At 38.6% G+C, this 25,358-nt stretch overlaps 1 protein-coding gene across 6 annotated transcripts in view; it reads left to right on the forward strand.

Annotated features, from left to right (window-relative positions):
• GRIP1 (glutamate receptor interacting protein 1) overlaps positions 1-25,358 on the forward strand; it is a 755,429-nt gene that overhangs the window by 295,193 nt on the left and 434,878 nt on the right. For 5 of the 6 annotated variants that reach the window (XM_081589876.1, XM_081589880.1, XM_081589882.1 and 2 more), the window contains exon 1: positions 168-300. The exons of the other annotated variant lie outside the window; for it this stretch is intronic. In XM_081589876.1, the coding sequence (XP_081446002.1) occupies positions 168-300 (133 nt within the window). Of the gene's footprint in view, positions 1-167; positions 301-25,358 lie in introns of those variants that run through there. 6 annotated transcript variants of the gene reach the window in all.

The raw sequence follows: 25,358 nt of genomic DNA on the forward strand, positions 1-25,358 counted from the left end.
CCCGGCTAAAATCTCTGCCTTGCTGGTGTCACCCAGGCAGATGGAAGGGTAGCGCGTCCCCCAGCCCCAGGTTCGGTGTTGGGCATTCATGCTCCACCGACTCCCAAGCAGCTGGGCTGTTGCTCCACTCCCGTGCTGGCTAAGCCAGGCGGCGCGGGGAGTGAGACATGGACCGCTTCCTGGGATTTGTCAAGCAGATAAGAAGATCCAGGAGAAGAAAGGGGAAAAAGTACCGACCAGAAGAGGATTACCACGAGGGCTATGAGGATGTGTATTATTACGCTTCAGAGCATTTTCGAAGTAAGCGCTTACCCTCCACCCTCCTCCTGTTCCTTCTCGCATGCTGGGGCTCACAATAAACCTTGTGTGGAGCTTTAATCTTAAATGCAAAAGGTTTTCCAGATGGTGTTCTCTAGGAGCTGTTCTGTAAGTACTGAAGTGCTACATTTTGCTTGATTTGTTGCAAGGATAGCTATCAGCATCTAAACAGTATAAAGGGTCCAGATCTATACACAGATTAATATTGGGTTGGCTAAAAGGTTCATTCAGGTTTTCCCCCAAGATGTTATATTTTCAGTGCAATTAATTGATAATGTTAGTATTTTAATGAGTCGTTCAAAAAAGTATCTTGCAAGTCAATGTAGTAGGTGGTTAGAATATGTTCTGTTGTAATTGTTGCTTTTAGATAACTGTTCTTTTTGTTCTGAGTAAGAGAGACTAGTTTATTTGGAAGAAATAAATGTTCTTGTTCAAGTTGATGCTGATAATTACTGATAATTAGGTATTTGTAAATGAGCTTCTAAATAGCAGAGAACTAGAATTTTGTCTTATACTTATTGCTGCTCTAAGTTCCTCGTGAGGTTTGGACTTGTCCCAATAGTTTTTAAGTGCCCAGAAATGCCTAAAGGTGCAGAGAGAGAGAACAGCTACATGGTTTATGAGGTATCTTAAATGGGGGACACTGGCAGTTATGCATGCTCCACATTTACAAAATTCAGGTTATTTTTATCTTCTTGAATAAGAATCTTTATAAACTTGTGTTTCAGTTCTAATTCATCCTGACCTTTTGATGTCTAACCATGAATATATACCATTCACAACTTTTGACTGTTGACTGATAATTTAGATTCTATTTCAGTGATATTGAAGTCCATGAGAATTAGTTTCAAATGCCATAAATCCTGTTGTGACTGATGAAAGTTGAGATTTGAAATTCATGTGCAAAAGCATAATAATGCAAAATTATAATTCTTTGATATTTACTTGAATAATATGGCTGTGTTGCTTTTACACGGTAATTCCTGAGTTTTAGAGATGTTTCTTTTATTCTTTTACATGGATAGTCTGTTCTATTGTAGTGACAGTCCATGTTTCCTGACCTTAGTTTCCATTGAATTTAAGTATTGTGTCATATCAAAAAGTGCTGTCAGTTTTCATGCATAATTCTGAAAACTTGGAGGCTGAAAAAAAGGGAATTTAGAAACTTTTAGTTACCTTCGTGTTCATGGTGTATATTTCTTACAACCAATATATACCGAGTCAAATTCGCACCTTCTTGGGTTTGTATTATGATATGTTTGTGCAGATAGAATCAAACAGTCTCAAATGCCTGCTTGTTTTGAAAAGAATTGAAAAACAACAAAAGTACTTTATAAGTTTATAAAATGCACCTCGAGGAGAAATATTTATGGAGATATCTAAGAAATATCCCTAAAGTAGACTTTGGAAAATGATATATCAAAGACAGTAGTCTTCATACATTAAGTGCAATTTCTTAAAGAGAATCATGTCTTAATCTGATTTGTCAAAGGCAAAATTTAAGGATAAAATGCTGAACATCAAAAATCATTTGCCTTAGATGCAAAACTGACATGTTTTCCCTGACGCTCTCTCAAAAAGTACCCATTATGTAACATGTAACTTTGTGGAGTTAGATGTACATTGAATCCCCAACTTCACACTGCTGTGTAATAAATAGAAGGTGCCACAGTGGGCTCTGACACTTGGGATTTGACATTTCATCAGATGTCAAATAGCCAGGGCTTTTAAAGAAGTCCTGTCATATAACATAATGACCTCTCATTGCATCTCTTGGCTTCAATTTCAAGGCTTCTCTGAATGGGGTGAGAGAGATATCCCCTTATATTTTACAGTTGTAGGAAAATAGTAATAGTGACAATTGTCTTAAAACCAGTCCTTAAGTAGGTAATATGGTTGGATTCAATTACATTTGCAGCATATATATTCTAATTAGTCTTTGGCACAATTTGAAAATTTTATGCCCTGTATTTCCCTAGATGGCTTAGAAAAATTATTTACATTGAGATTTACAAGTTAGTGAAATATACTGATGACATTCACATCTTAGTTAATGGTGCTATTGGTAAACCAGAAGTGTCATCATTATTTTTCTCATTGTGATGTTTGTTTCTTGAAAGAAACATATCCCTCTGTTTTGTCAATTTATCCAGTGGTTCAGACTACCACAAGGAATAATGTACGATTGAGCTAGAAAGACCTTGCCAGAAAATTCCTCAATAAGTCTGCCCTTCCTTTAGTACATTCTCAAGTGTTTGCTGAAATTTAACTTTATCCTAGATAATGTCTCTTCTACTGTAGGGTTCTGGTTTCAAATTTTACCATCTTTCCTTCATCTTAGATAAAACACAGCTTATAATTTCATGAAATGCAAAAACTTGAATTAAAACGTTAGTAGGGTCTGATACTGTGAAAGAGAAGTTGTTCTAACAATGGATAATTTTTCTGTAACTCCATCAAAACTGAGTTTCAGCAATGATCATGATGATAGACTCATTTTAAATCTGCCCTGATTTTATGTTGACCTAATCAATATCTCTGTGCATAGGATGACTTTGCTTAGCTTTTTAAAATCTGATTTCTTCATTCATCTATCCTTTCATAATTCTAAAGTTAGAGTTTAAACTAAAACATTGTCTTGGGAAAATCACCAAGCTTTTATGGGGTTTTGTTTCATAAAATGTAACAGGAGGTGAATTTCTTAAGATTTTTCAAGTTCTAGAACTCTGTGGTTTTTAAACTTGTTTTATTTTCTTAAATAATTCAGGTAAAGGTACTTAGTGAAGGATTTTAACCAAAAAATTCACCTATGTCATGAGAAAATTGTTTTTCTGGCAAGAATTGTCAGTAGGGCAATTCCTATTCCTCTAAGTTAATAATCTATTACTGAATATCAAGGAATTTTGTAGAGTGTTTATCAACTTACAAAATTTTGAACATGTTGGTAAGTCCCAGACTTCATCTTTTATATAATCTTATCTACCCAAAGCCACCATTTATTCTGAAATTCTCACATAGATGATTCATTTGGTATTTTCACTTAAGAAGACCTGGCACTGATTACAGAACTGATTTATAAACCTTAATGCAACAAAAAGCTAAAAAATAATCCTGAAATTCAATTTCATGATATTTGGCGCTTTTGTTTTCCACCAAATACTGGGTTATAGTATTGCCATTTTAAAGACTCTGATCGTATTTTGGTTAATTATCATACAAAATATAAATCCTGACTCTATATTTATGTATATTTTTACTTAGCCACACTGGATAATTTTCAAGTTCTAAGATAACGTGTGTTTTATAAGCATTCTCTAAGTGCTGTTCATATCCATGATAGAAATACTGACGTGCCAGGATCCAGGGCAGGGCAGGGTTATTGAATGACTTAAAAAGGAAGAATTTGTTTATCCCTTTTGAATATTAAAGTATTTGAGCCACTTCCACTTGTGGCCCTGGCACCTTTCTACACATGTGTAATGCCTTTGAATTAGTCATGGAGTTCCTCCAAGGTAACCACTCTTGTCTGCTTTCATCCTCACTCACCTGGGCAGGTGAGAGCTGTGCGGTGAAGCTGCTCAGGACAGTCCTCAGTGACCCATTCACCTTTCCAGATGAGGTCCTTTCAGGAAAATCAGAGAAAGAGGGGGAACAGGAATATAGTTTAGATCTTTTGAAAATAGGTCATTTGTATTAACAATTTTTTTTGTTCTTTCGTTGTTTTTTGCCTATTCTAATAGATATTGAGCAACAATTGTGATGTGCATCCATAAAAGTCACTTTATTAAACAATGTCTGCGTCTAAAGTCTGGAGTTAGTCAAGTAAGGCCTTAAATTGCCTGAGATGTTCAAACTGCACGTTAAGAGAGCTGTTCACTTTCTTTCATTTCATTTTAAAATGTCCTTTTTTTTGTGGAGAAAAAAACAATTTTGGTAGTGGGTATTTGTGGAGTCACTCAGTCGTGTCTGACTCTTTGTGACCCCATGGACTATAGCCTACCAGGCTCCTCCGTCCATGGGATTTTTCAGGCAAGAGTACTGAAGTGGGCTGCCATTTCCTTCTCCAGGGGATCTTCCCGACCCAGGGATCGAACCCAGGTCTCTCTCATTGCCGACAGACCCTTTACCATCTGAGCCACCAGGGAAGTAAGAATTGATGTAGTTAATTCAAGTAACTTCTCACTAGTTTCCTTTGCAAGTTTGGTTTATATAAAGTCATGCAACCACATCCTCTCTGCTTCCTGGAATTGACATCAGATTCAGATTCTCTCTCGATAAATATGCCAGAAGGATAGAGTGAGAACTTTCACATACACTTTGGACAGATGGCTTGTCCCTGCTCTTCTGTGTGCAAAAGCTGAACACACAATCATAGGGGGTTGGGGGTGGCAGCGGGGGAGGAAAGGAAGGGAGGAGAGGGTAGCACATTGCACTGGTCAACCTTACTTCTCCAAGGTTTCCAGGCATCAGAGCCATTTATTTCTATGTTAAAAACAGTAATCATTGAACTGGCAGGTCTTGGATGTAAGATCCTGGATGATTCAAACCTTAGATGTACTTAGTTTGATTCACAAACTCCCAAACCAGAAACATTGATTATATTTCAGAAACAGGGTAAACTTGCTTGTTTATGGACTACACTGCTTATATGTCTTTCCTAAAAATCACTTTCCATCTCTAGTACAGTTGGTTGAAAATTGATGGGCTACCATGTTCCATTTGTCTGGGATGTTTTGTATCATCAACTATATTATCTCTAACTGTATTTTTTTTCCACATGGAATAGTTTAAAGGAATATTAGCATTGAATGGGACCTAAGAATTCATTTGTCCACCTGAGTCTTTTTAAATGAAGAAAGTAGGATACAAACAAGGTATGTGACTTAGTGCACCTCCACTGATCCTTACAGAAGGCAGACCTCTTAGAGTGTAGTCTTCTATCCTTTATTCCAGACTCATCTTTTAGATCTCTGATGACTCTTCTGATATTTAAGGGCTTAGATCCATCTACAAATGAATTAGAATCCTAATTTCCCTTGTAGGTATCTTTATTCTTTTAAACAGTGGGTTGTCTTATCTTAAAATAAGTTCAATTCAGTCGCTCAGTCGAGTTCAACTCTTTGCGACCCCATGAATCGCAGCACACCAGGCCTCCCTGTCCATCACCAACTCCCAGAGTCCACCCAAACCCATGTCCATTGAGTCGGTGATGCCATCCAACCATCTCATCCTCTGTCGTCCCCTTCTCCTCCTGCCTCAATCTTTCCCGGTATCAGGGTCTTTTCAAATGAGTCAGTTCTTCCCATCAGGTGGCCGAAGTATTGGAGTTTCAGCTTCAACATCAGTCCTTCCAGTGAACAACCAGGACTGATCTCCTTTAAGATGGACTGGTTGGATCTCCTTGCAGTCCAAGGGACTCAAGAGTCTTCTCCAAAACCACAGTTCAAAAGCATCAATTCTTCGGTGCTCAGCTTTCTTCACAGTCCAACTCTCACATCCATACATGACCACTGGAAAAACCATAGCCTTGATTAGACAGACCTTTCTTGGCAAAGTAATGTCTCTGCTTTTTAATATGCTGTCTAGGCTGGTCATCACTTTTCTTCCAAGGAGTAAGTGTCTTTTAATTTCATGGTTGCACTCACCATCTGCAGTGATTTTGGAGCCCAGACAAATAAAGTGTGACACTGTTTCCACTGTTTCCTCATCTATTTCCCATGAAGTGATGGGGCTGGATGCCATGATCTTAGTTTTCTGAATGTTAAGCTTTAAGCCAACTTTTTCACTGTCCTCTTTCACTTTCATCAAGAGGCTGTTTAGTTCTTCTTCACTTTCTGCCATAAGGGTGGTGTCATCGGCATATCTGAGGTTATTGATATTTCTCCCGGCAATCTTGATTCCAGCTTGTGCTTCCTCCAGCCCAGAGTTTCTCATGATGTACTCTGCATATAAGTTAGATATATTAACTTAAACTAAACTTAACTTAAACTAAATATTAACTTAAACTAAACTCTTGAACAAAAACTAATTCCTAATATAATACTACAAGTCAAATTAGCTTGATGTCTTATTGTTTGTTGTAGTTTAACTGCTGAGTCCTTTTCAACTCTTTGCTATCCATGGACCTTAGCCCACCAGGCTCCTCTGTCCATGGGATTTTCCAGGCAAGAATACTGGCATGGGTTGCCATTTCCATCTCCAATCTTATTTATAGATGATGCTAATAACAGTGATTGACATTGACTCAAAAATCAGCCAACAATATTTTTTCTATCACCTCCCATTTTCTCTGTGGTTTGCAAATACAGTCACTTCTGCTAATGAGTATCCCCTCAGGAGACTTAAAATGGCATAAGCCTATCAGGAATATTAGAATTGGAAGGCTCCTTAGAGCTTAGTTAAAGAGGCCTGCTATTTCATATAGGAAGTCCTTTCTCAGCATCCCTGCTATGTGAACCTCCAGCTTCTATTTAAATCATTCCAGTATGAACACATTCACTTCCAGATCAATCAAGTCATTGAATACACCTATGTCTCTTTTAATCAAGCTGTAAATTTTATGTGAAGTTGTTTGAGTATTCCAACAAATACACTAATATGCTTAAAATTTTATCTTGACCCAGATAAACATAGACCTTGTTAGATTTTAATGTGCAATAAGATTTCACTCCTTCCCTCTCTTCACATTATTCTTTTGCCTATGTAACATATGGTATGTGGAGGTGAGTAATTCCTTCAATGCTATTTTTGTTTTAACTGTACAAACCCAGAAGAGTTTTGCATTGGGCCTACATCCATTTGGTAATTTTTTCTTTTTTCCTTCTTTTTCAAAATTTTTCTTAAAGGTCATCAAATCTCCCATTTATTTAATGAAAACTACATCCTGTGCTTTGTGTCTCCATGATGTAGTAGACATCTGTTTGTCTGCCTTGAAACTCTTTTCTTCTCCCCTGAGAGGAATAGTTCTCATATTTAAAATATCCCTGTTTCCACTCCAATTTGGTCAGCATTGATTAATCAAAACTGCCATAATTATATTATTCCATTGCCTTGGTTATGGGTGATTGGTCTGGCAATGGACGTATAAACCAAGCTGGATCAATGAGAGCACTCCTCTGGGAGTTTGTAAATTCAACCAGTGCCCTCTATCACCTGGAAACAAACAGTCTGGAATAGGAGAGAATCAAGTCAACCTGTACAAGAGGTGAGAATGAAGGATTAAGAGACTTCTCAGAGTTTTATAGTCACGAGTCCAGACCGTGGGGTCTCTAGGGCTGCCCACATTGAAGTTCACATAGCTTAAAGGGACCAAAGTCAACACTGGAACTCAGATCAGCTCATTTCTAGTTTGAGAGTGTGGGTAATTTTTATTTTTTTTTAAGTTGGAAAGTATGTTTGGTATTTTAGTTTAATAGAAATAGATGCCAGAGGTAGAAAAACTAGAGTCTTTCAATTAAAGTTCCTACCCCCAAAAAATGGACTTCCCTGGTAGCTCAGCTGGTAAAGAATCCACCTGAAATGCAGAAGACCCCGGTTTAGTTCCTGGGTTGGGAAGATCCGCTGGAGAAGGGATAGGCTACCCATTCCAGTATTCTTGGGCTTCCCTGGTGGTTCAGCTGCTAAAGAATCCACCTGCAATGTGGGAGATCTGGGTTCAATTCTTGGGTTGGGAAGATCCCCTGGACAAGGGAAAGGCTACCTACTCCAGTATTCTGGCCTGGAGAATTCACGAACTGTATGGTCCATGGAATCACAAAGAGTTGGACACGACTGAGCGACTTTCACTCACTCACCCTCCAAAATAGTAATTCTCTTAATGGGACTAAGGAACCCTGACTTTAGAGCAATTTATTAGATCTCTATGCTTCTTCAGTTTCTTATTTGTAAAATGAAGGCCTCCATCCCAATGCAAAGAGCCGGAGACCCTCAACGATGAACCATTGAATGGTCTAGATGCAGTGCTTAGAGCCGTGTCTCTTAGAGCCTCACACAGCCAAGGCAGCTGGAGGAAGACAGCCAGTAGACAGATTTGAGCAGAAGACATGATTTCAATTAGCAGACAAACTGCTGTCCATTTAACATTGTCTGTCCTCACTTCCTGTTTAGAGTTAAATCTCATCTGAGAGGGGGCCACATGACTTCCCCATCCACATCTCACCGGGGTTCTGCCACCACTATCTGCAGTGGCATAAAAGAGGGCTTGGATATACACAAGGCAATTCTTTTTCATCAGTATATGTCCTAGAACTAGGTGCTTTAGAATACCACGTACAGGACAATTAGCCCTCCAGAAGGACATGCATATGCTCTTGTGTGTATGTGTCCGCTGCCCCCACCCCCCGGACTTATATAGGTATATGTGAGACAAAAAATAGCACCCTTTCCTAACTCTGAAGCTATACCTATTTCTCCAGGCAGCTGTGTCCTGCTTAAGGATGTGGGACCTGGGTGAGACTACCTGAGTTGGAATTCTGATATTCTCTCTTCACTGAGGAGTGAACTTGGCAAGTAAATCTGTCTGTGCCTCAGTTTCTAAGTAAAGCACATTGGATAGTTATGAATAGCAGACTAAGAAGCTCGCATGCATTATGCAGGCACTGGGGCACTGTGGTAGGGGTAGAGGTAGAGCTTCCCAGGTGGCGCTAGTGGTAAAGAACCTGACTGCCAATGCAGGAGACATAAGAGACACAGATTCGTTCCCTGGGTCAGGAAGATCCCCTGGAGGAGGACATGGCAACCCCCTCCAGTATTCTTGCCTGGAGAATCCCTTTGACAGAGAAGCCTGGCAGGCTATATAGTCCACAGGGTAGTACAGAGTCGGACATGACTGAAGTGACTTAGCAGCACAGAGATGTACTTTAGGGAGATTAGTATGGTATTAGTGTATAAAAGGGATTAGAGGTGGAGACATAAAGAAAAGGGCAGATATGGTAGTTTTGGGAAAATATAGGTGTGAACAGAAAAAAATATATTCAACACACTGAATTTGCGTTGCCAAGATGTCCAAGGAGAACTGTGAGGAAACAGCTTGAAATGTGGAAGCTGGAGTTATGGAAAGGATTCAAGAGATTTGGAAGAAAAGGGTATATAGATTTGGTGGATAAATCATGGGACAAGATGAACTTAGTAAGAAAGCAGTCTTTCAATTGTCTTGTGCTGAATATTCTTGGAGCCAAACCAGGAAAACTGATTACACATACAATTCTCATCATGTAAGAGAGAGGGTCAATAGATAGAGGAATCAGTTCTGTGGATACCTTAATAAGGAAATTCACAATGAGTACTGAATGGATTGCCCATTTGATTAATTTCTTACAATGCAGATATAAAAGCATTAAATGCAAGTTGATTATGCAAAGGGAAATGCAACTCAAAATAGGTGTTAGGATTCAAACACTGGGTTTTTTGTTAGTGCTGTACATTTGTTTGTGATGTCCTGGAGAGAAAGCAACTTCTAAATAACTTTAGAAAGAGAGGGGACTAGTATATGCTACAATAGGAAGGAACTGCAAAATATGCTAAATGAAAAAGCTAGACTCGAAAGACCATGTACTGATGCAGATGGGCACGTGGAATCTGCATATCCTTATGAGAGGATAGAAATTTTTTTTTAATTTTATTAAAATATTTTGTCTTCCAATTTTATTGAGATATAACTGCCATGCTGTGCTTAGTTGCTCAACCATGTCTGACTCTTTGCGACCCCATGGACTATAGCCCGCCAAGCTCCTCTGTCCATGGGGATTCTCCAGGCAAGAACACTGGAGTGGGTTGCCATGCCCCTCTCCAGGGATATTTCCAACCCAAGGATCGAACCCAGGTCTCCCGCATTGCAGGTGGATTCTTTACCAACTGAGCCACTAGGGAAGCCCAGTTGTCATGCAGCACTATGTAAGTTTAAGGTGTACAGCATAATGATTTGACTTATACCATGAAATGATTATCCCAATAAGTTTAGTGAATATCCATCATCTTATATAGGAATGTTTTAAAAATTAAACTGTGATAATGGTTGCATCATTCTGTAAATTGCTTGAAAATTATGAAATTGTTTTTTTTTAAAGGATAGAGGAATAGGTGTGCAAATGAATACACATAAAGTTTTTGGTATTGTTTTAGCAGTTCCCAGGTAAGTAATGAGAGCTTATTTTGCACTGTGGAATGTCCTAGGCACTAGTTCAGCTAGGAAGTGTTTATTAAGTACCAACTCAGAAAAAAAGTCAAGTAAAATATAGAATACAGAATGATTCACCATGGTGCAAGAGGGAGACATTCTCAGTGGTATTTTAGAATATATAATAGAATTGATTATATGCATTTTTATTTGAAGTGTTAGAATTCCACTCTGACTTCTCATTAACTATTACATAAGCTTAAAGCCAAGAAGCATTTCTGAAACATTGAACGATAGAACTGAGCTCTTTGGATCAGTGGATTTGAAGTAAATATCAGCACTTAACGTCTATAGTTATGTGGAAATTGAATGGAACTTCAGTTAACTTACTAATATACCTTTGAAGTGTATTACTTAATATATTAATATACCTTTGAAGATCTCTATTCTAGAAACTGCTTGAATTGCATCCAAAATGTTATGGCTAAACAGATTATCATAATTAAGTAATTTTAAATTTATTTACTTAGATTAAGTAGTGTTTCAAATATAAGCTCTAGTGTAATGCTTGAATTCTCTCCTTTACTTCCCTATCCTGCCAAGAATAGGAAGACAGTTGGTGGTAAGCGCCCCACCATTTTTATTCATTCACTAAATTTACTTGATGATACTCCTCATGTGTCAGGCGTCATTCTAGGTGCTAGAGATTGAGTGATACAGAAGAAGGAGGGTTGTTGCTTTCCTGAAACCAACGATCTAACAATCTAAATAAAAAATCGTGTCCAGTACAATGGAGAAAATCAAAGCTTTATGGGATAGAGTGTTAGAGGTGGTAAAAAGGGGGTGAGTGTTTTAGCTCAGGTGATCTTTCTTTGAGAACTAGATGTTTGGGCTGACTCTGAAAAAAAGACAGAGCCACCATGAATAATCTGCGTAGGAGTCAGGGCATCAAACCTACCAGAGTTAGAAATGTTTTATTCGTCTCCATACAGCACTTGCATTGGCATCTTCTGAATAAGCTGTTTCCTTTGCCTTCATTTGTAAAATCAGTTGTTTAGAATTGCGGATTCATTTTCCCCTGGATTTCAAGCCAGGCCTGACCATAAAGGCTTTTGCAATATTTCACTAACAGGTAAAATATAGCTATGGCCAAATGAGACTTAGTTACTGGAGAAAACCTTAATTTTGCTGAAAACAAGTAGGGCTGCAGTTGCCTTTCATATATATATATATATATATATATATATATACACACACACACACACACACATATATATATTTATATATCTCGGAGTCTTCTATTAGAAGATCAAGTTAGGGCATCCTTAGAGTGGCAGTGGTGTTTCAGAGGAATGAGAACATGGTTTACCTACCTTTAGATTAATGTCAGCTGTTCTAAACATATATAGAGCACATTTCTTAAGCTAAAAGTGTACTTCCCATATAATCAGAGGATACTAAAATATATGCTTGTTTTTTAGTTTCTTGCTTTTTTTTTCCTGCAAGACAAAAATATATTCCACTTCTCCCTAATCTTTGAAAATCACCACAGTATAGAGACTCTTAATGGCTTGTGCATTTTATAGAAAAGATTATATGTCAAAGAAATTTTTTCTAGAGAGTGAGCAGTCATATAGATTCTTTGGGTTATAGCCCATAGCATTGCCAGTCTTTGTACTTTATGGAGAATTGCACCCTTTATCTTTCTGTTATTTATTATTTTACTAGCAATAGATAACCAGGGAATTTTATATTGCTTGCCGGAATATTGTTTTTTAGATCGGTGACTGTTTGTTATAATTAGAAATAAATTCAGTATAAAATTTTAAAAATCTTTGTTTCCTGGTGATCGTGTGAATTGCTTTTCTGGAGATGTGTCTATCCAACAAACTTAAAAAATTATGCCTGATTTCAGTATTGTGAAAATAGGTGCTTCTGATTACTGCTGAGCTGGCCTTATGTTTTCACATTGCTCTTCTGCTGGCAGTAGTATGTGATTCATGAATTTGCAGGTATGGAAAATATTTGATTTATGAAGCCCCATTTTTGAGATAAAACTAGGCACGTGTCATATGCACTGGTTACATGTAAAATGTAACTGATATAGAATGTGAAGTCAACAGTGGCATCTTGCTGATTCTAAAAATGGGATGTAGTTTAACAAATAGCCACAGTGGAGAGTTTTACAAACAGTTGCAGTTGTGGTTAACACTTGTTTTTATAAACTGTGATTGGCAAAAAAAATTAACATGTAGAAAAAATAATTTCTGCAAGTATTTTGAAGATATGAATAAGAACTTACATTGCTCAGTGACTTTCATCCTTCCTGCATCATGATCACTTTTCAGGGAGCAGCTGTCAAAATTTAGGGTGAGACATATAGGTTCTCGGTTGCTGGTTATAAATTTCCACTTACGGATTTACAGTGGCCTTTCATTATTGGAATAGAGTTGGGGAATTCCCAGCACTTAAGAACTGTTGTTTATGGCTGGTTTTATCTACCAATATCAAGTTTTCATGATATACAAGGACAGGTACCTCTTTCATTCTTAAAAATCGCAAGGTTTTTGTGTAATGGTGTGTTTTGGACCATTTGGAAGATGATCAGGCGTAAAAGGAACTCTAGAGCTAAGAAAAATTACTGGGATCTTCTAGTCCAGCCCTCTAATATTACATATGATGAATATCCTTAACAACATAGGAGTTTGCTCAGTAATTGTTTTTTAAGGCTTAAAAAGAGGAAATAACACTCTTTACGAGAGGGGGCACATAGCTAAGAATAGAACTGACTTAAGTATTTAAGTCTCTGAACTTGGTGTATTTTTAATCTTATTTTCCCTCTAAACCTTTCCTGGTGCTTCAAATACTGTCTTCAAGTGAATTTCCACTCCACCCCAATCTGAAAGTTTAGATCTGGGACACATACAGATGATGCCTCACTTAGTCTGTCATTTTGTCATTACCTGTGTATCTTTCCTGTGAGTACCAGGCCTTCTATTCCAGCACCTAGGACAGTGCCTGGCTGCCTGGCTTATGCTGGGCCATCCGTTGGCCTTCCTTGAGTATCTGCGGAGACTGATTCCCATGAGCCACCCACAGATACTCTTCTTACTACTTTATAGTCACTTAGTTGCATATCCAAAATGATGAGGAAGTTTAGAAAAAGTACTCTTTGGTGGGAAAAAGATTGCGTTCACCCTATCCATAGTTCTGATACTGCCTTTCTCCTATTTCCCCGCATAGCATGAAAGAACACAGCTCTTACAACAGAGTTTTAAGAGAATCTGAATACAAAGAAAATGAAAGGGGAAATGAAATATTTGCACCTTACAATATTTTATAGACCTACCTTCTTTTTTCAACACATATTTGTTACACACTTCTTGAGGCTTGGTCTTCTGAGATTAGCACTTTACATGAGTTATCTTTATCTCATTCACTTCTCACAGCTCCGTGAGACAGAGAATATCATCCTTATTTTCCATAGAACTAGACGAAACAAGTGTAATTCTCTGAGCTGTTAGATGTTGTTAGCAAATATTCATTAACCATTTACTGTGTGCTGAGAGTGGTGCATCACATCTCCCAACTACTGTGCTGTGTACTCTCCCCGCCACGTTCCTGTTCGGGGATGCTCGTGTGATAGGAGCCTCTACCCTCTTGACAGGTCGATGACCTCCTGGGTTATGTTGGACACAATTCCAAGTCTCCTAGGCTATAAAGACAGCAGAAGCAACTGCTGTTATGACTATTTTTGTAAGAAGATAAATTTTCTTCTCAATCCTGTTCATTCAATTATTTTGAAATCAGTTGTGCTTTTGAACAGGACAATTTGCTGTATTAACATTCTAGTGTAACTTTGTGGTGTGTATGTGTGTGTGCGTGTGTGCATTCTTTCCCACTGAATCTAAAATTAGGAAATGATGTATATAATTCACTGCATATTTGGATTAGAACTTATGATCACCAAGGTGAGTAAGCAGATCTAATGTAGGGTTCGGTCCTTGACTAAGCCTCGTTCATAATCCCACGAAAACATGGGAGTAAGAGCAGAAGGGCTGGGACACATCTGGTCATCTGAACATGGATGTATGTGGTGTCTATGCTACCCAAAATGCAGATTATTAAAAGTTGAACTGTCCAAAACCAAAGCATCTATATGATCAAAAATGTAAATATGAATATAAATCTATCATAAAAACAAACAGTTCTCTTAGGGGTTGCAAATAAATCCGTGAATTCATGAGAGTTAGAAAATTATATAGGAACTAGTCTTCTTTATTTATTTTGTCTATTACTAAGTCATACATGAATCATATCCCTCCTATATAAAATGCTCACTTGTCAAGTCTGGTGATGGGAAATATTAATCAAGGAGAGTGAAGTTATTTACTATAAGGTATGAATTTTAAGTGTGGATAATATTCTAATATTTGACAGCCATGATCAAGGAACTCTCAGTGTCAGGTTATGTCATTTATATTTTCCAGTTTGAGCTTGACTTTATTGAAGTATCTTCCTTATGGTTTTGTAAATATCTTAAATATTTAGCTGTTTTTCTTTTTTTATTTGGAAGTTTCCTGTTTTTTACTTAAATTTTTTTCCTTTAAATGCAGATTTCCCAAGTAATCAGAAATTACAATACTTTAACTTGGCAGGGATCTCTTACTTTGAGATATAACAGCAAGCCTCAGAAATTACCTATTTACTTAGGTTTCTATAATGTCAAAAGCCAAGTATAAATTTTAAAGATAAAAGTTATAGGGAAGTGTATCATTTTTAAGACGATGAATCAGTTATTTTGAATTCAGACACTGGATAACTTTTAATAGTATCAGATTTTTCTATTTTTAAATCCTTTTCTTTTTCAGAAGTCTTGTTAAATTCCTGAAGAATCCACCTGTCAGAATGTTGCTGAATTCTTATTCTTTCATTAAGGGTCCAGTTGCCTGTGTAATCACCAGCCCTCTTGAGTACCTGTCTCCCTGGACCACAGCCTCACATGCCTGCCAGTTCATGGCCTTAGTGCCACCAGATCATCTGTGGTCTGTACTCCTGTTCCCGGGTTACTGACATTATTGGAAGAAAAAGACTGTACAGCCATGGAGGTTAGCTGCGTTATAAATTGATGAGTTCCAGCCTCAGCTGGGCTTTCTCCGCTAGTCATCAGTCTTTGTCTTTATCTCTAGCCACTCTCTTACCCTTTCCCCAAGCAATTATTCTGCTGTTGTACCTCTCTTATGAAGTCCCAGCCTGCTCTTTTCCTCCCAAAACACACTCTCAACCAAAGACATAGACCACTTCTCAGTTCTCTTAACTCTTCTTCCGCACTTCCCCCCAACCTCCCAAATATCTTTTACCAAAAAGAAAAATCCCATATATATACCTTGGACGTTGCCATCGCTAAAGTACAGAGAAGGTGCTCAGTTAATATTAGACTGACAGATGCCTCCAGATCCTCTGGCTTCCACATCTGCCACTTCTCTGAAAGTGATCCAGCAAAGATAACTGGTGACCTCCTGAATGTATAGTTGTTATTGTTGTTCAGTTGCCCAGTCATGTCCGACTCTTTGCGACCCCATGGACTGCAGCACGCCAGGCCTCCCTGTCCCTCAACATCTCCCGAAGTTTGCCCAAGTTCATGTTCATTGTATCGGTGAACATATAGTTAGCAGCTTTTAAAAGTTCTTAACATTGTTAATCTTTCTGTGGCATTTGACAGTTGGTCATCATTATATATTTTGAATCTTTCCTCTTTTGGCTTCTATGGTTCCATCTTTTTCCTGGTTCTCCTCTTTTCTGATCACCCACTTCTGCTCACTGTTTTCCTGGCTCTTTTGCTTAACCCCTTCTTATAAACTCTTCCTGGGCATCTCTGCTTCCCTCTTCTGTGTAGATGAGATGTCACATGTGAGATCCATATTGCCATCTGTCCTCTGGCTACTCCATCACCTCAGATTTCGGCATTTCCTAAACTGTACTCAGTACCTTATCGTCCACCCATGTGTTTGTTCCACCTTCCTTCTCTCTTTTAAGGCATAATCTTCTAAAATTTTATCCAGAATAAGAAGCTCAAAATCATTCCTCACCTTACCTTTTCTACTTTTTTCAATTATATTTTATCTACATCAAATTTCCTCTTTATATTCCCTCTGCACATGGGCTAGCCCATCGTTAGAGCTTAATAAATGTTTAATTTTATTTTACTTCATACCAAAATGTAGACAAGTAGAATAGTGGATTCCAAGGGACTTATCTATATTCAACTTTGATGTGTATATTAGTATTTAGGCCTGCTGGAAAGATACTTGGCAGTTTATGATGGCTTGAGGCTAAAATTTTTCTGAGGTATTGTTTTCTATATGTCATAATATTTCAATTCATGATTTTGACCTTGTTCATTACAAGCAAAGTGGCCAACTTGAGTCTCAAGGACCTGTGTAGCTGGAAATATTAGCTTGGAGTCTAGAATTCAATAACCATTGATTGCCTCAGCCCAAAGAGTTTATTGTTGATATCTTTCCCCTAAAATGGAATCAATTATTCTTGCCAATGCATTTTTATTAACGCACTGGCTATTTGGACTGGAATAATGAATCGAAGTATAGGGGTATATTGAAAATTTGAAAAATAATGTGTTTTCCAGTGACCTCAAAATGTTGATCTAACAAATCACAGAGCATTTCAGAGGAGGTTTGGTGAAGAAAGGCAATAGAAATAATGAGAACATTTAATTGGTTCTAAGTAGTAGCTCTAAACATTGTTTAAATTTAACATCAAAGAAAATTTTGTCTCCTTTTTTATAGGACAGAAACTTTTTTGCTTACAAAAACCATTAGTTAACCAAAATGATTAGAATTTTCAAGTTCCTTGTCATTCTCACTCAGGTTTTTAAACTCAGGTAAGTATTTTCTCACAGAGAATAAATTTAAAGGAAAATCTGAGAAGTTTAAATTCAGGAGAGAAGTAATTCACATTGCATGGTTTTGGAAAGAATGATCAAGACCAAGCCATCTTTAGAGTGCAAATTACAAATTTAAGATTATGTTTAAGTTGTTAATAGAAAAGAAATTTCACATGCTAATAAACAACAAATTAATTATGAATCATTCTAATCTATTTCTATAGTAAAGTCTGAATATTGCAGTTTTGATAATAAGCACTGCAGTAATTATACTTTTATTTTATTTAGAATTTTCTGATTCTTTTATGTACATTTTACTTTGTGATCCTTCTAGCAATTTTATGAGTTGATAAATTAGCTGGAAAATTAAATGGCTGTCCAGTGTCACACAGTTAATGAGTAGTGGCACTCCTCTTGATTCTTCTGGACTTTTCTCCTTTTCTGAACGAACTCTGAGCTCTATTGAAACCGGCTACCCTGTCTTATTTATATGAATGTACCTGCAACATAACAGATACACAAAGTTCATTTGTTGAACAGATTATACGCCAGAATGAAATTTCAACTGTCAGTCTCTTAAAGAATCTTACTGCTCAAATACGGTATTTTACCTACCTAATAGAATTATGCTGCACACTTAAAACCATTGAAACTGCATTTTTAAAGTCCTCTAAATGAAGTACTTTTTATAAATTGAGAGTTGTCATGGGAAATATAAAGAGGCGAAGGATGAGTATTTTATTTTTAATCTATTTGGGGTTAATTGTTTTCTATTACTTATCTATGACTGCATGACAGATTATCCCCAAATATAGCAGCTTAAAACAACAAACACTTATTTTATTATAATTCCTGTAGGTTGGAAATCTTGTGTAACTTAGCTGCATCCTCGGGCTCGCTGTGTCTCATGGAGCTGTAATCAAGACATAGACTGGGCTGGGCAAGGATCCTCTTCCAAGCTCATTCCTGTGGCTGTAGTCTCAGGTCCCTGCTGGCTGTTGATTGGAGACATCAGTTTTTTCCCAAGTGGGCCATTGATTAGGTAGCTCAAAATGGCAGCTGCTTTCCCTTAGAGCAAGTGAGCCAAGAGAGAGAATGAAAAGCCATACTGGACAAAAGCTACAGTCTCTGTAACTTAATCTTGGAACTAACAACCCATCGCTGCTGCCTTCTATTCATTAGAGGAGAGTCACAAGGTCAGCCCACACTGAAGAGGATGGGATTACACCAGATTCTGAATATTAAGAGTATGAATTATTGGAGGCATCTTAAGGCTGTGTAGTCCATTCATATGAAGTGCTCTTGTTCAAATAGACTAAATCAGAAGGTGTAAAATTCTGGTAGAGTGACCTTCACCTTGTTCAGACATTTTAAGGAAAAAGTTAAGAAACCCATCTCACACTGGCTTTAGACCCACACCTCTAAAATCAGCCTGTTTACTTAATAAAATAGTCACGAGGTTGCCCTGACTTCAGGTACAGCAGGATTCTGTTGTCCCAGCACTCAACTCTTCTTTCTTAAATAGTCCTGAAGGGATTCCATTGACCCATCTTGTGCTGCATGCTTATCCCTGTAGCCATCAGGAATGGAACTCCCCAACTGACCAGTCCTGGGTTATCTACCACCCTGGGAACCTGGGCAAGAGTGACAGGCACAGAAGTCCAACTTGTATGCACTGAAAGTTGGGCAAAGAAAAACTGAGGTGCTCTTCCCATGATAAGCACTGTGGCTCATGGGCAAGCAAACCCCTATTTGCAGCTCATCCATCCCTGTTATGCCCATGCTTATTCTCATTTATGCAGTTTACTATGCTTGTGGAGGGCATAAAAATGTACAGGATGGCACATCTTACTTTGGTGACAGGAATAAGAACCACGCTCTTGAACAAAAGAGTTCATGCTCAATAGTTGTGTAAAACTAACAACAAAAGGCAACCCACAGTTTTTGCAGTGTGTGTCTTCTGGCATCAAAATGTTTCTTAAACTTCTTTGTGTCACCTTTAATCATTAACAGAGCACCTCCCTGGGACTGAATCCAGTCTTTCTGTCTGGAGTTTAGCATGCATGTAAAGCCTTATTAATATGCTGACTCACAGAAAACACAGGTGTGTGTGTGCCCAGATATTAATTGGGGTCAGCTAGGGCCATTTGGGGGTCAAATACTAGGTATCCAAGGTCGCTGGTGTGTAAAATTAAACCTATAACAGCTTGTTGTTTTGTTTGGATTTTCCTCCCCCTCCTACTTTCTTTCACGTATCTAAAAGATCAGAACTGAGGTGTCAGCTGTGCTCTTTCTCAGAAAGAAAGTGGAATTATTAGACTGCCATTGTGATTTGGTTAAACTGTTTGTAAGTTTGAAAGCAAAACCAGTGCTCATATTCAGACCTGGGAACCCTGTGAATCCATTTAAATGGGACCTTGTTTGGCATAAGCTGTGGGCTCCTCCTCTTCCTAGTCTTGTGAGGACCCCTGGGAGTCAGCATGTCCCAGAGAGCCAGCCAACGAAGGCTCTCACAACTCTGCTTCAAGCAGTAGCACCTCAAAGGCTGGACATTTGGTGGGGAGACTGTCCAGAAACATTCATTCTTGAGTGCTTTTCGGGTGAGGCAGTGGGGATACTGAGAAAAACAGGACATGGCCCTTGTCCGTGTGTGATAAGAAATGCAAGACATCTGCACTGGGGTTCATGAGAGAAGAAAGCGGCTTCTTACCTGGCCCTGGGTTAAATGGCCGTGAAGGTGAACTTGCTTCCTGAAACCACTGTTCACAGTCCTCCTGCTGTCCCCTGGTTGCTGCTTGGCATCCCTCATGATATTCTTTCTAGGTCTGCCCACCAACAAAGGACTTATGGCCTCTGTGTGTCTCAGGCATTTGTCTCCTGTGCCACTTCAAAAGTCCTCTGCCCTCTGTTTATCTACCAGTACTGACTTTTATTTTGCAAAACAAGGTCATCATTCAGAGAGGACTCTGGTTTTCTCCACACCGCTCCAACCAACCATTCCCAAATTCCCAGTCCCTTCACCTTCTCCCTAATGCTTATCCCAGCCGAAAAGTTATCATCTCAGCACCAAAGTGTACTGTCCTTCGCTAAATCAAATTGCTTTCTTTTTAAAACTCCCAATGTGTATGATTGTCTGGTAACCCACGGGATTGTGAATGAGCTTCATGTTATGCTTTTTTAAAAAATATTATTTAGACTGTTAAATGTCAGGATTTTTTGAAACAATTTTATTTATTTGGCTGCCTCTGGTCTTTGCTGTGTCCCATGGGATCTTTGGTTGTAGCGTGTGGGCTTAGTTGCCCTGCCGCACATGGAATCTTATTTCCCCAGCCAGGGATTGAACCCACGTCCCCAGCATAGCAGGGTGGATCCTTAACCAGTGTACCACCAGGGAAGGTCTTTTGCTTTTGTCTTTGTTTTGCTTATTAAAGTCAATAAATCTTCAGTTGATTGGACTTTAGGCAAAGTAGGAGAGAGTGTTTGGACTGTATTGCTTTCACAAGATTTGGAGAAATGCCAAATAACCTCAGATATGCAAATGACACCACCCTTATGGTAGAAAGCTAAGAGGAACTAAAGAGCCTCTTGATGAAGGTGAAAGAGGAGAGTGAAAAAGCTGGCTTAAAGGTCAACATTCAGAAAACTAAGACCATGGTATCTGGTCCCATCACTTCATGGCAATTAGATGGGGAAACAATGGAAACAGTGAGAGACTTTATTTTCTTGGGCTCCAAAATCACTGTGGATGGTGACTGCAGCCATGAAATTAAAAGACACTTTCTCCTTGGAAGAAAAGCAATGACAAACCTAGACAATGTATTAAAAGGCAGAGACATCACTTTGCCTGCAAAAGTCCATATAGCCAAAATTATGTTTTTTCCAGTAGTCATATACGGATGTGAGAGCAGGACAATAAAAAAGGCTGAGTGCTGAAGAATTGATGTTTTCAAATTGTGGTGCTGGAGAAGACTCTTGAGAGTCCCTTGGTCAGCAAGGAGATCAAACCAATCAATCCTAAAGGAAATGTACCCTGAATATTCATTAGAAGGACTGATGCTGAAGCTCTGAAGCTCCAATACTTTGGCCACATGATATGAAGAGCTGACTCATTAGAAAAGACCTGATACTGGGAAGGATTGAAGGCAAGAGGAGAAGGGGATGACAGATGAGATGGTTGGATGGCATTACCAACTCAGTGGACGTGAGTTTGAGTAGACTCTGGGAGATGGTGAAGGACAGAGAAACCTGGGGTGTTGCAGTCCATAGGGTGTCAAAGAGTCGGACACGACTGAACAACAATAACAATCAGGACACCTTGATACAAGAATCTTCAGCCTCTTCTGAAAGCAGTTCCATTTCCACATCCTGCTCCCTTCAACCAGTACTTAGCTTTTCTCTACTTTCCTTTTCTCCTATCCAGCTTCTTTGACAGTTGAGGCCTATGCTGACTTAGCAGAATATGAAATATCCTAAGACCACAGGGCTGTGCAATTGGTTTAAAAATCAGTCCTCAGGTGTGATCAAGAAAGCCAGAACGTGGAAGGGAGGGAAGGCCCTGCTGCACTTGGGCTGGTCAGATCTCACTAGAAACACTCTGTGAGCTTCAGGGAGATGTGGGCAAGTGGAAGCAGCGCCAGAGAAGAACGACTAGACACAGGAATGGCACATACGGGCAAGCTGAAAGAAGAGAAGGTATTTGCCTTAGTCAAGAGGAGACGTTGCAGAAAAATGCCAGAGAGGGAGTTGGAGGTACAGTAGTGCTGCAAGTGAAACCCCAGACTTTGCTGTATGTGGCCTTTAAAAACAAGGCTAAAGCCAGTGTAGCTTTGAGGAAAGGATCTTCTTTCAGAAAGCAAAGCAGCATCTTTTCTATGATTACTGTTAGCAGTGCTATGGAGGATGGTACCCATAGAGAACCAGGGTGACATCTGGCTTACATATTATGTTGCTAACTCCACTCAGTTGGTGGAAGCTGGCTGTAATGGAACATAGGAGTATAATGAACTTGCTCAACCCCTTCCACTTGTGTGACTGAGCATCAGACTCTCAGTGTCCAGACGTCAAGAAGGGGAATACCTGTCTCACTAAGTATATTAGTAGTAGTAGTGGTAGTGTTAGTCACTCAATTGTGTCTGACTCTTTGCGATCCCATGGACTGTGGCCCGCCAGGCTCCTCTGTCCACGGGATTCTCCAGGCAAGAATACTGGGATGGATTGCCATTCCCTTCTCCAGAGGATCTTCCTGACCCAGGAACTGAACCCTTGTCTCCTGCATCTCCTGCTTTGCAGGCAGGTTCTTTACCGTCTGAGCTACAGGGAAGATCACTAGGTATATTGTGACGCTGTTAAAAGAGATGATGCATGTAAAGCAGTTAGTATAGCACCTTACACATGATAAGTAATACATGGTAGCACTGAAAAAGTTTGTGAGGTCAAAAAAGGAAAGATTATGAGAACATGTTATATGAGAAGGCAAGCCCTGATCAGTGATGTCTACCATGGGAGTGAAAGAAAGTGCCCCATTTATTTATCATTTTGGGGGTATAGTTAGAATGAAATGATCATTTATACTCAGTCATATTTTATTTTTATGTTACATAGTTATCTACTTACATCTTAAAAAATAAATTAGAAGGATCATTGACTTAAATTAGGGACCTTCTCCCATGCATATTTCCTGTCTTTCCCTCCATATCCATTTGCATTTCATAGGTTTGAAATTATGACAGTTATATGGAAGGAAAATACAATTTTTGTTCTTAGTGTTCTGTTAGCCTTGCTAGTTTTGCCACATGAATGAATTGAAAGGAAATATACTTTACAATGCATAATGAATGAGCCTGTACTTCTTAAATGTTTTATTTCTACTACGCATTATCTATTTGGAGAGAATGTGAGGGAAATCAAACCTGAAAGCAAGCTATCTTTTGCCAAATCAGATGCGTCTTATCTGACTATACTTTCATTTGTATTGAACTCAAAATAGTATATTTTCAGCACTTAAGGATATGAATAGTTAATTAGACTCCACTTGGAGTACCTTATCTTAAGCATCCATGGTTACTTAAGAAGAAAACTGTAAAATTGATGTGTTGGCTGTGAATCTTTAACACTGCCTGTTGTATGTTGTCAAGAACATTGCTAAGGACATAAAGATGTGTCATTAAAAGAGGTGATGCACGGTCATCTCTTCGGATATTGGATAACTTCTAGAACACCAAACACAGCTACTTCATTTGGAAATGATTGTCAAGAGGAAAATGTGAGTGCCTACTGAAGACAGCCTTAATCCAATGGATGTATCTTCCTCAGATATGCATTAATGAGAAAAACTAGATTGTAACATGGACCTAAATTACCTACTTACTTGTTTTTTCCCCAAGACATAGTGATTAAGGAACAATACACCTATTTACTCATTAACCCTCCAGCTCAGAAATATGGTAAGGTATTGTTAATTCAAAGAAGCAGTATTGTCCCTTGGTTAAATCTCAGATGCTAGAATGAATTTAAATCCTGTCTCCTCTGTTTCATTAATTTTTAACCTTGTCAAGATATACGAACTTTTCTAAGCATCTCCAGTTTTCTCCTCTGTAAAAGAGGGAACCATGATACTTGTTGTCTCTTCCGGAGATTATGTTAGATCCAAAGGAGTTTGCTACCTGGTAAGCCATAGAGTAATAAGCATTATTAGTAGGAGAAGTAGTTTATGAGTCAAGAATTCAGGGTCATGAACCCAGCTTTATCACTAACTAGTTGCTCAGTTTAGGGCAAATCCTGTCAATTCTCTGGACCTTAACTGTACAGTTCCCCTAACTGTAAAGCAAAAGAAATTGATTGAATGACCTTAAATATTGCTTCCAACTCTAAAGTATATCCTTGTTAGCAGAAGCATTTAAAAACTCTAAAGCAAAAAGCTTCCATTATTCCTAAGTGGTAGTTAATTATGTCAGTCTTTACTTAAACATTCCTTTATGTGAGGGGAAGACCTTTTGCTTTTCCCACCTCTGTTTCCCTAGGAGTTTCAGTTCAAGGAAAAGGTGTTAAGGAGAAAATTAACACCTTGTTACTGCTGTCTGAACTCTAAAGGTTCTTCATTGCTCTCTTGAAGGTGGCTGTCGGTTAATGAGCTTGGAAATTCTGTTTCAGTCCATATTCTTAATATTTCTTTGTCAAACATAAGTCTGTCCATTTCTCAATAAGCTTTTTTAAAAGATTTTTTAAACTGTGGACCATTTTTAAAGTCTTTATTTAATTTCTCACAATATTGTTTCTGTTTTATGTTGGGATTTTGGTGGATCTTAGCTTCCTGACCAGGGGTTGAGCCCATCCACCTAGCATTGAAAGGTGAAGTTTTAACCACTGGATTGCCAGAGAAGTCCTTTGGGTAAGCTTTTTATTGAAGTCTGCATTCATGTAGAAAAATACACAAATCATAAACATTCAACTTGCGGAATCTTGGCGACGTGAACTGTGCTGTGCCTAGTCACTCAATTGTGTCCAACTCTTTGCGACCTCATAGACTGTAGCCCACCAGGCTCCTCTGTCCATGGGATTCTCCAGGCAAGAATACTGGAGTGGGTTGCCATGCCCTCCTCCAGGGGATCTTCCCAACCCAAGAATTGAACCCAGATCTCCTGCATCTAAGGTTGATTCTTTACCGTCTGAGCCATTTGGAGATCACTTGGTGAAGTGAACACATTCATGTAATTAGGACCCAAATCAAGAAACAGAACATTCTTAGCACCTCAGAATCTCCCTCATGCTCCCTTGCATCACTAACTCCTGTCCACCGTTAACTGCTATCCTGATCTGTGCTATTGTAGATTACTTTTGCATGTTTCTAAAGTTTACATAAATGAAATCATATAGCAAATAGTCGTTTCTTCGCTCAAAGTTTATGCATACGTGCAACTTTAATATATCCTGCCAGAGAGTTTTCGAAAATGGTTCCACAGTTTATACAGTCTCCCCACCCCATGCCTAGCCTCAGAAAGGAAGTGAAGTAAAAGTCGCTCAGTC

This window comes from Giraffa tippelskirchi, chromosome 4 (assembly GCF_054371585.1).
Source record: "Giraffa tippelskirchi isolate mGirTip1 chromosome 4, T2T-mGirTip1v1.2.pri, whole genome shotgun sequence".
Classification (NCBI taxonomy): Eukaryota; Metazoa; Chordata; class Mammalia; order Artiodactyla; family Giraffidae; genus Giraffa; species Giraffa tippelskirchi.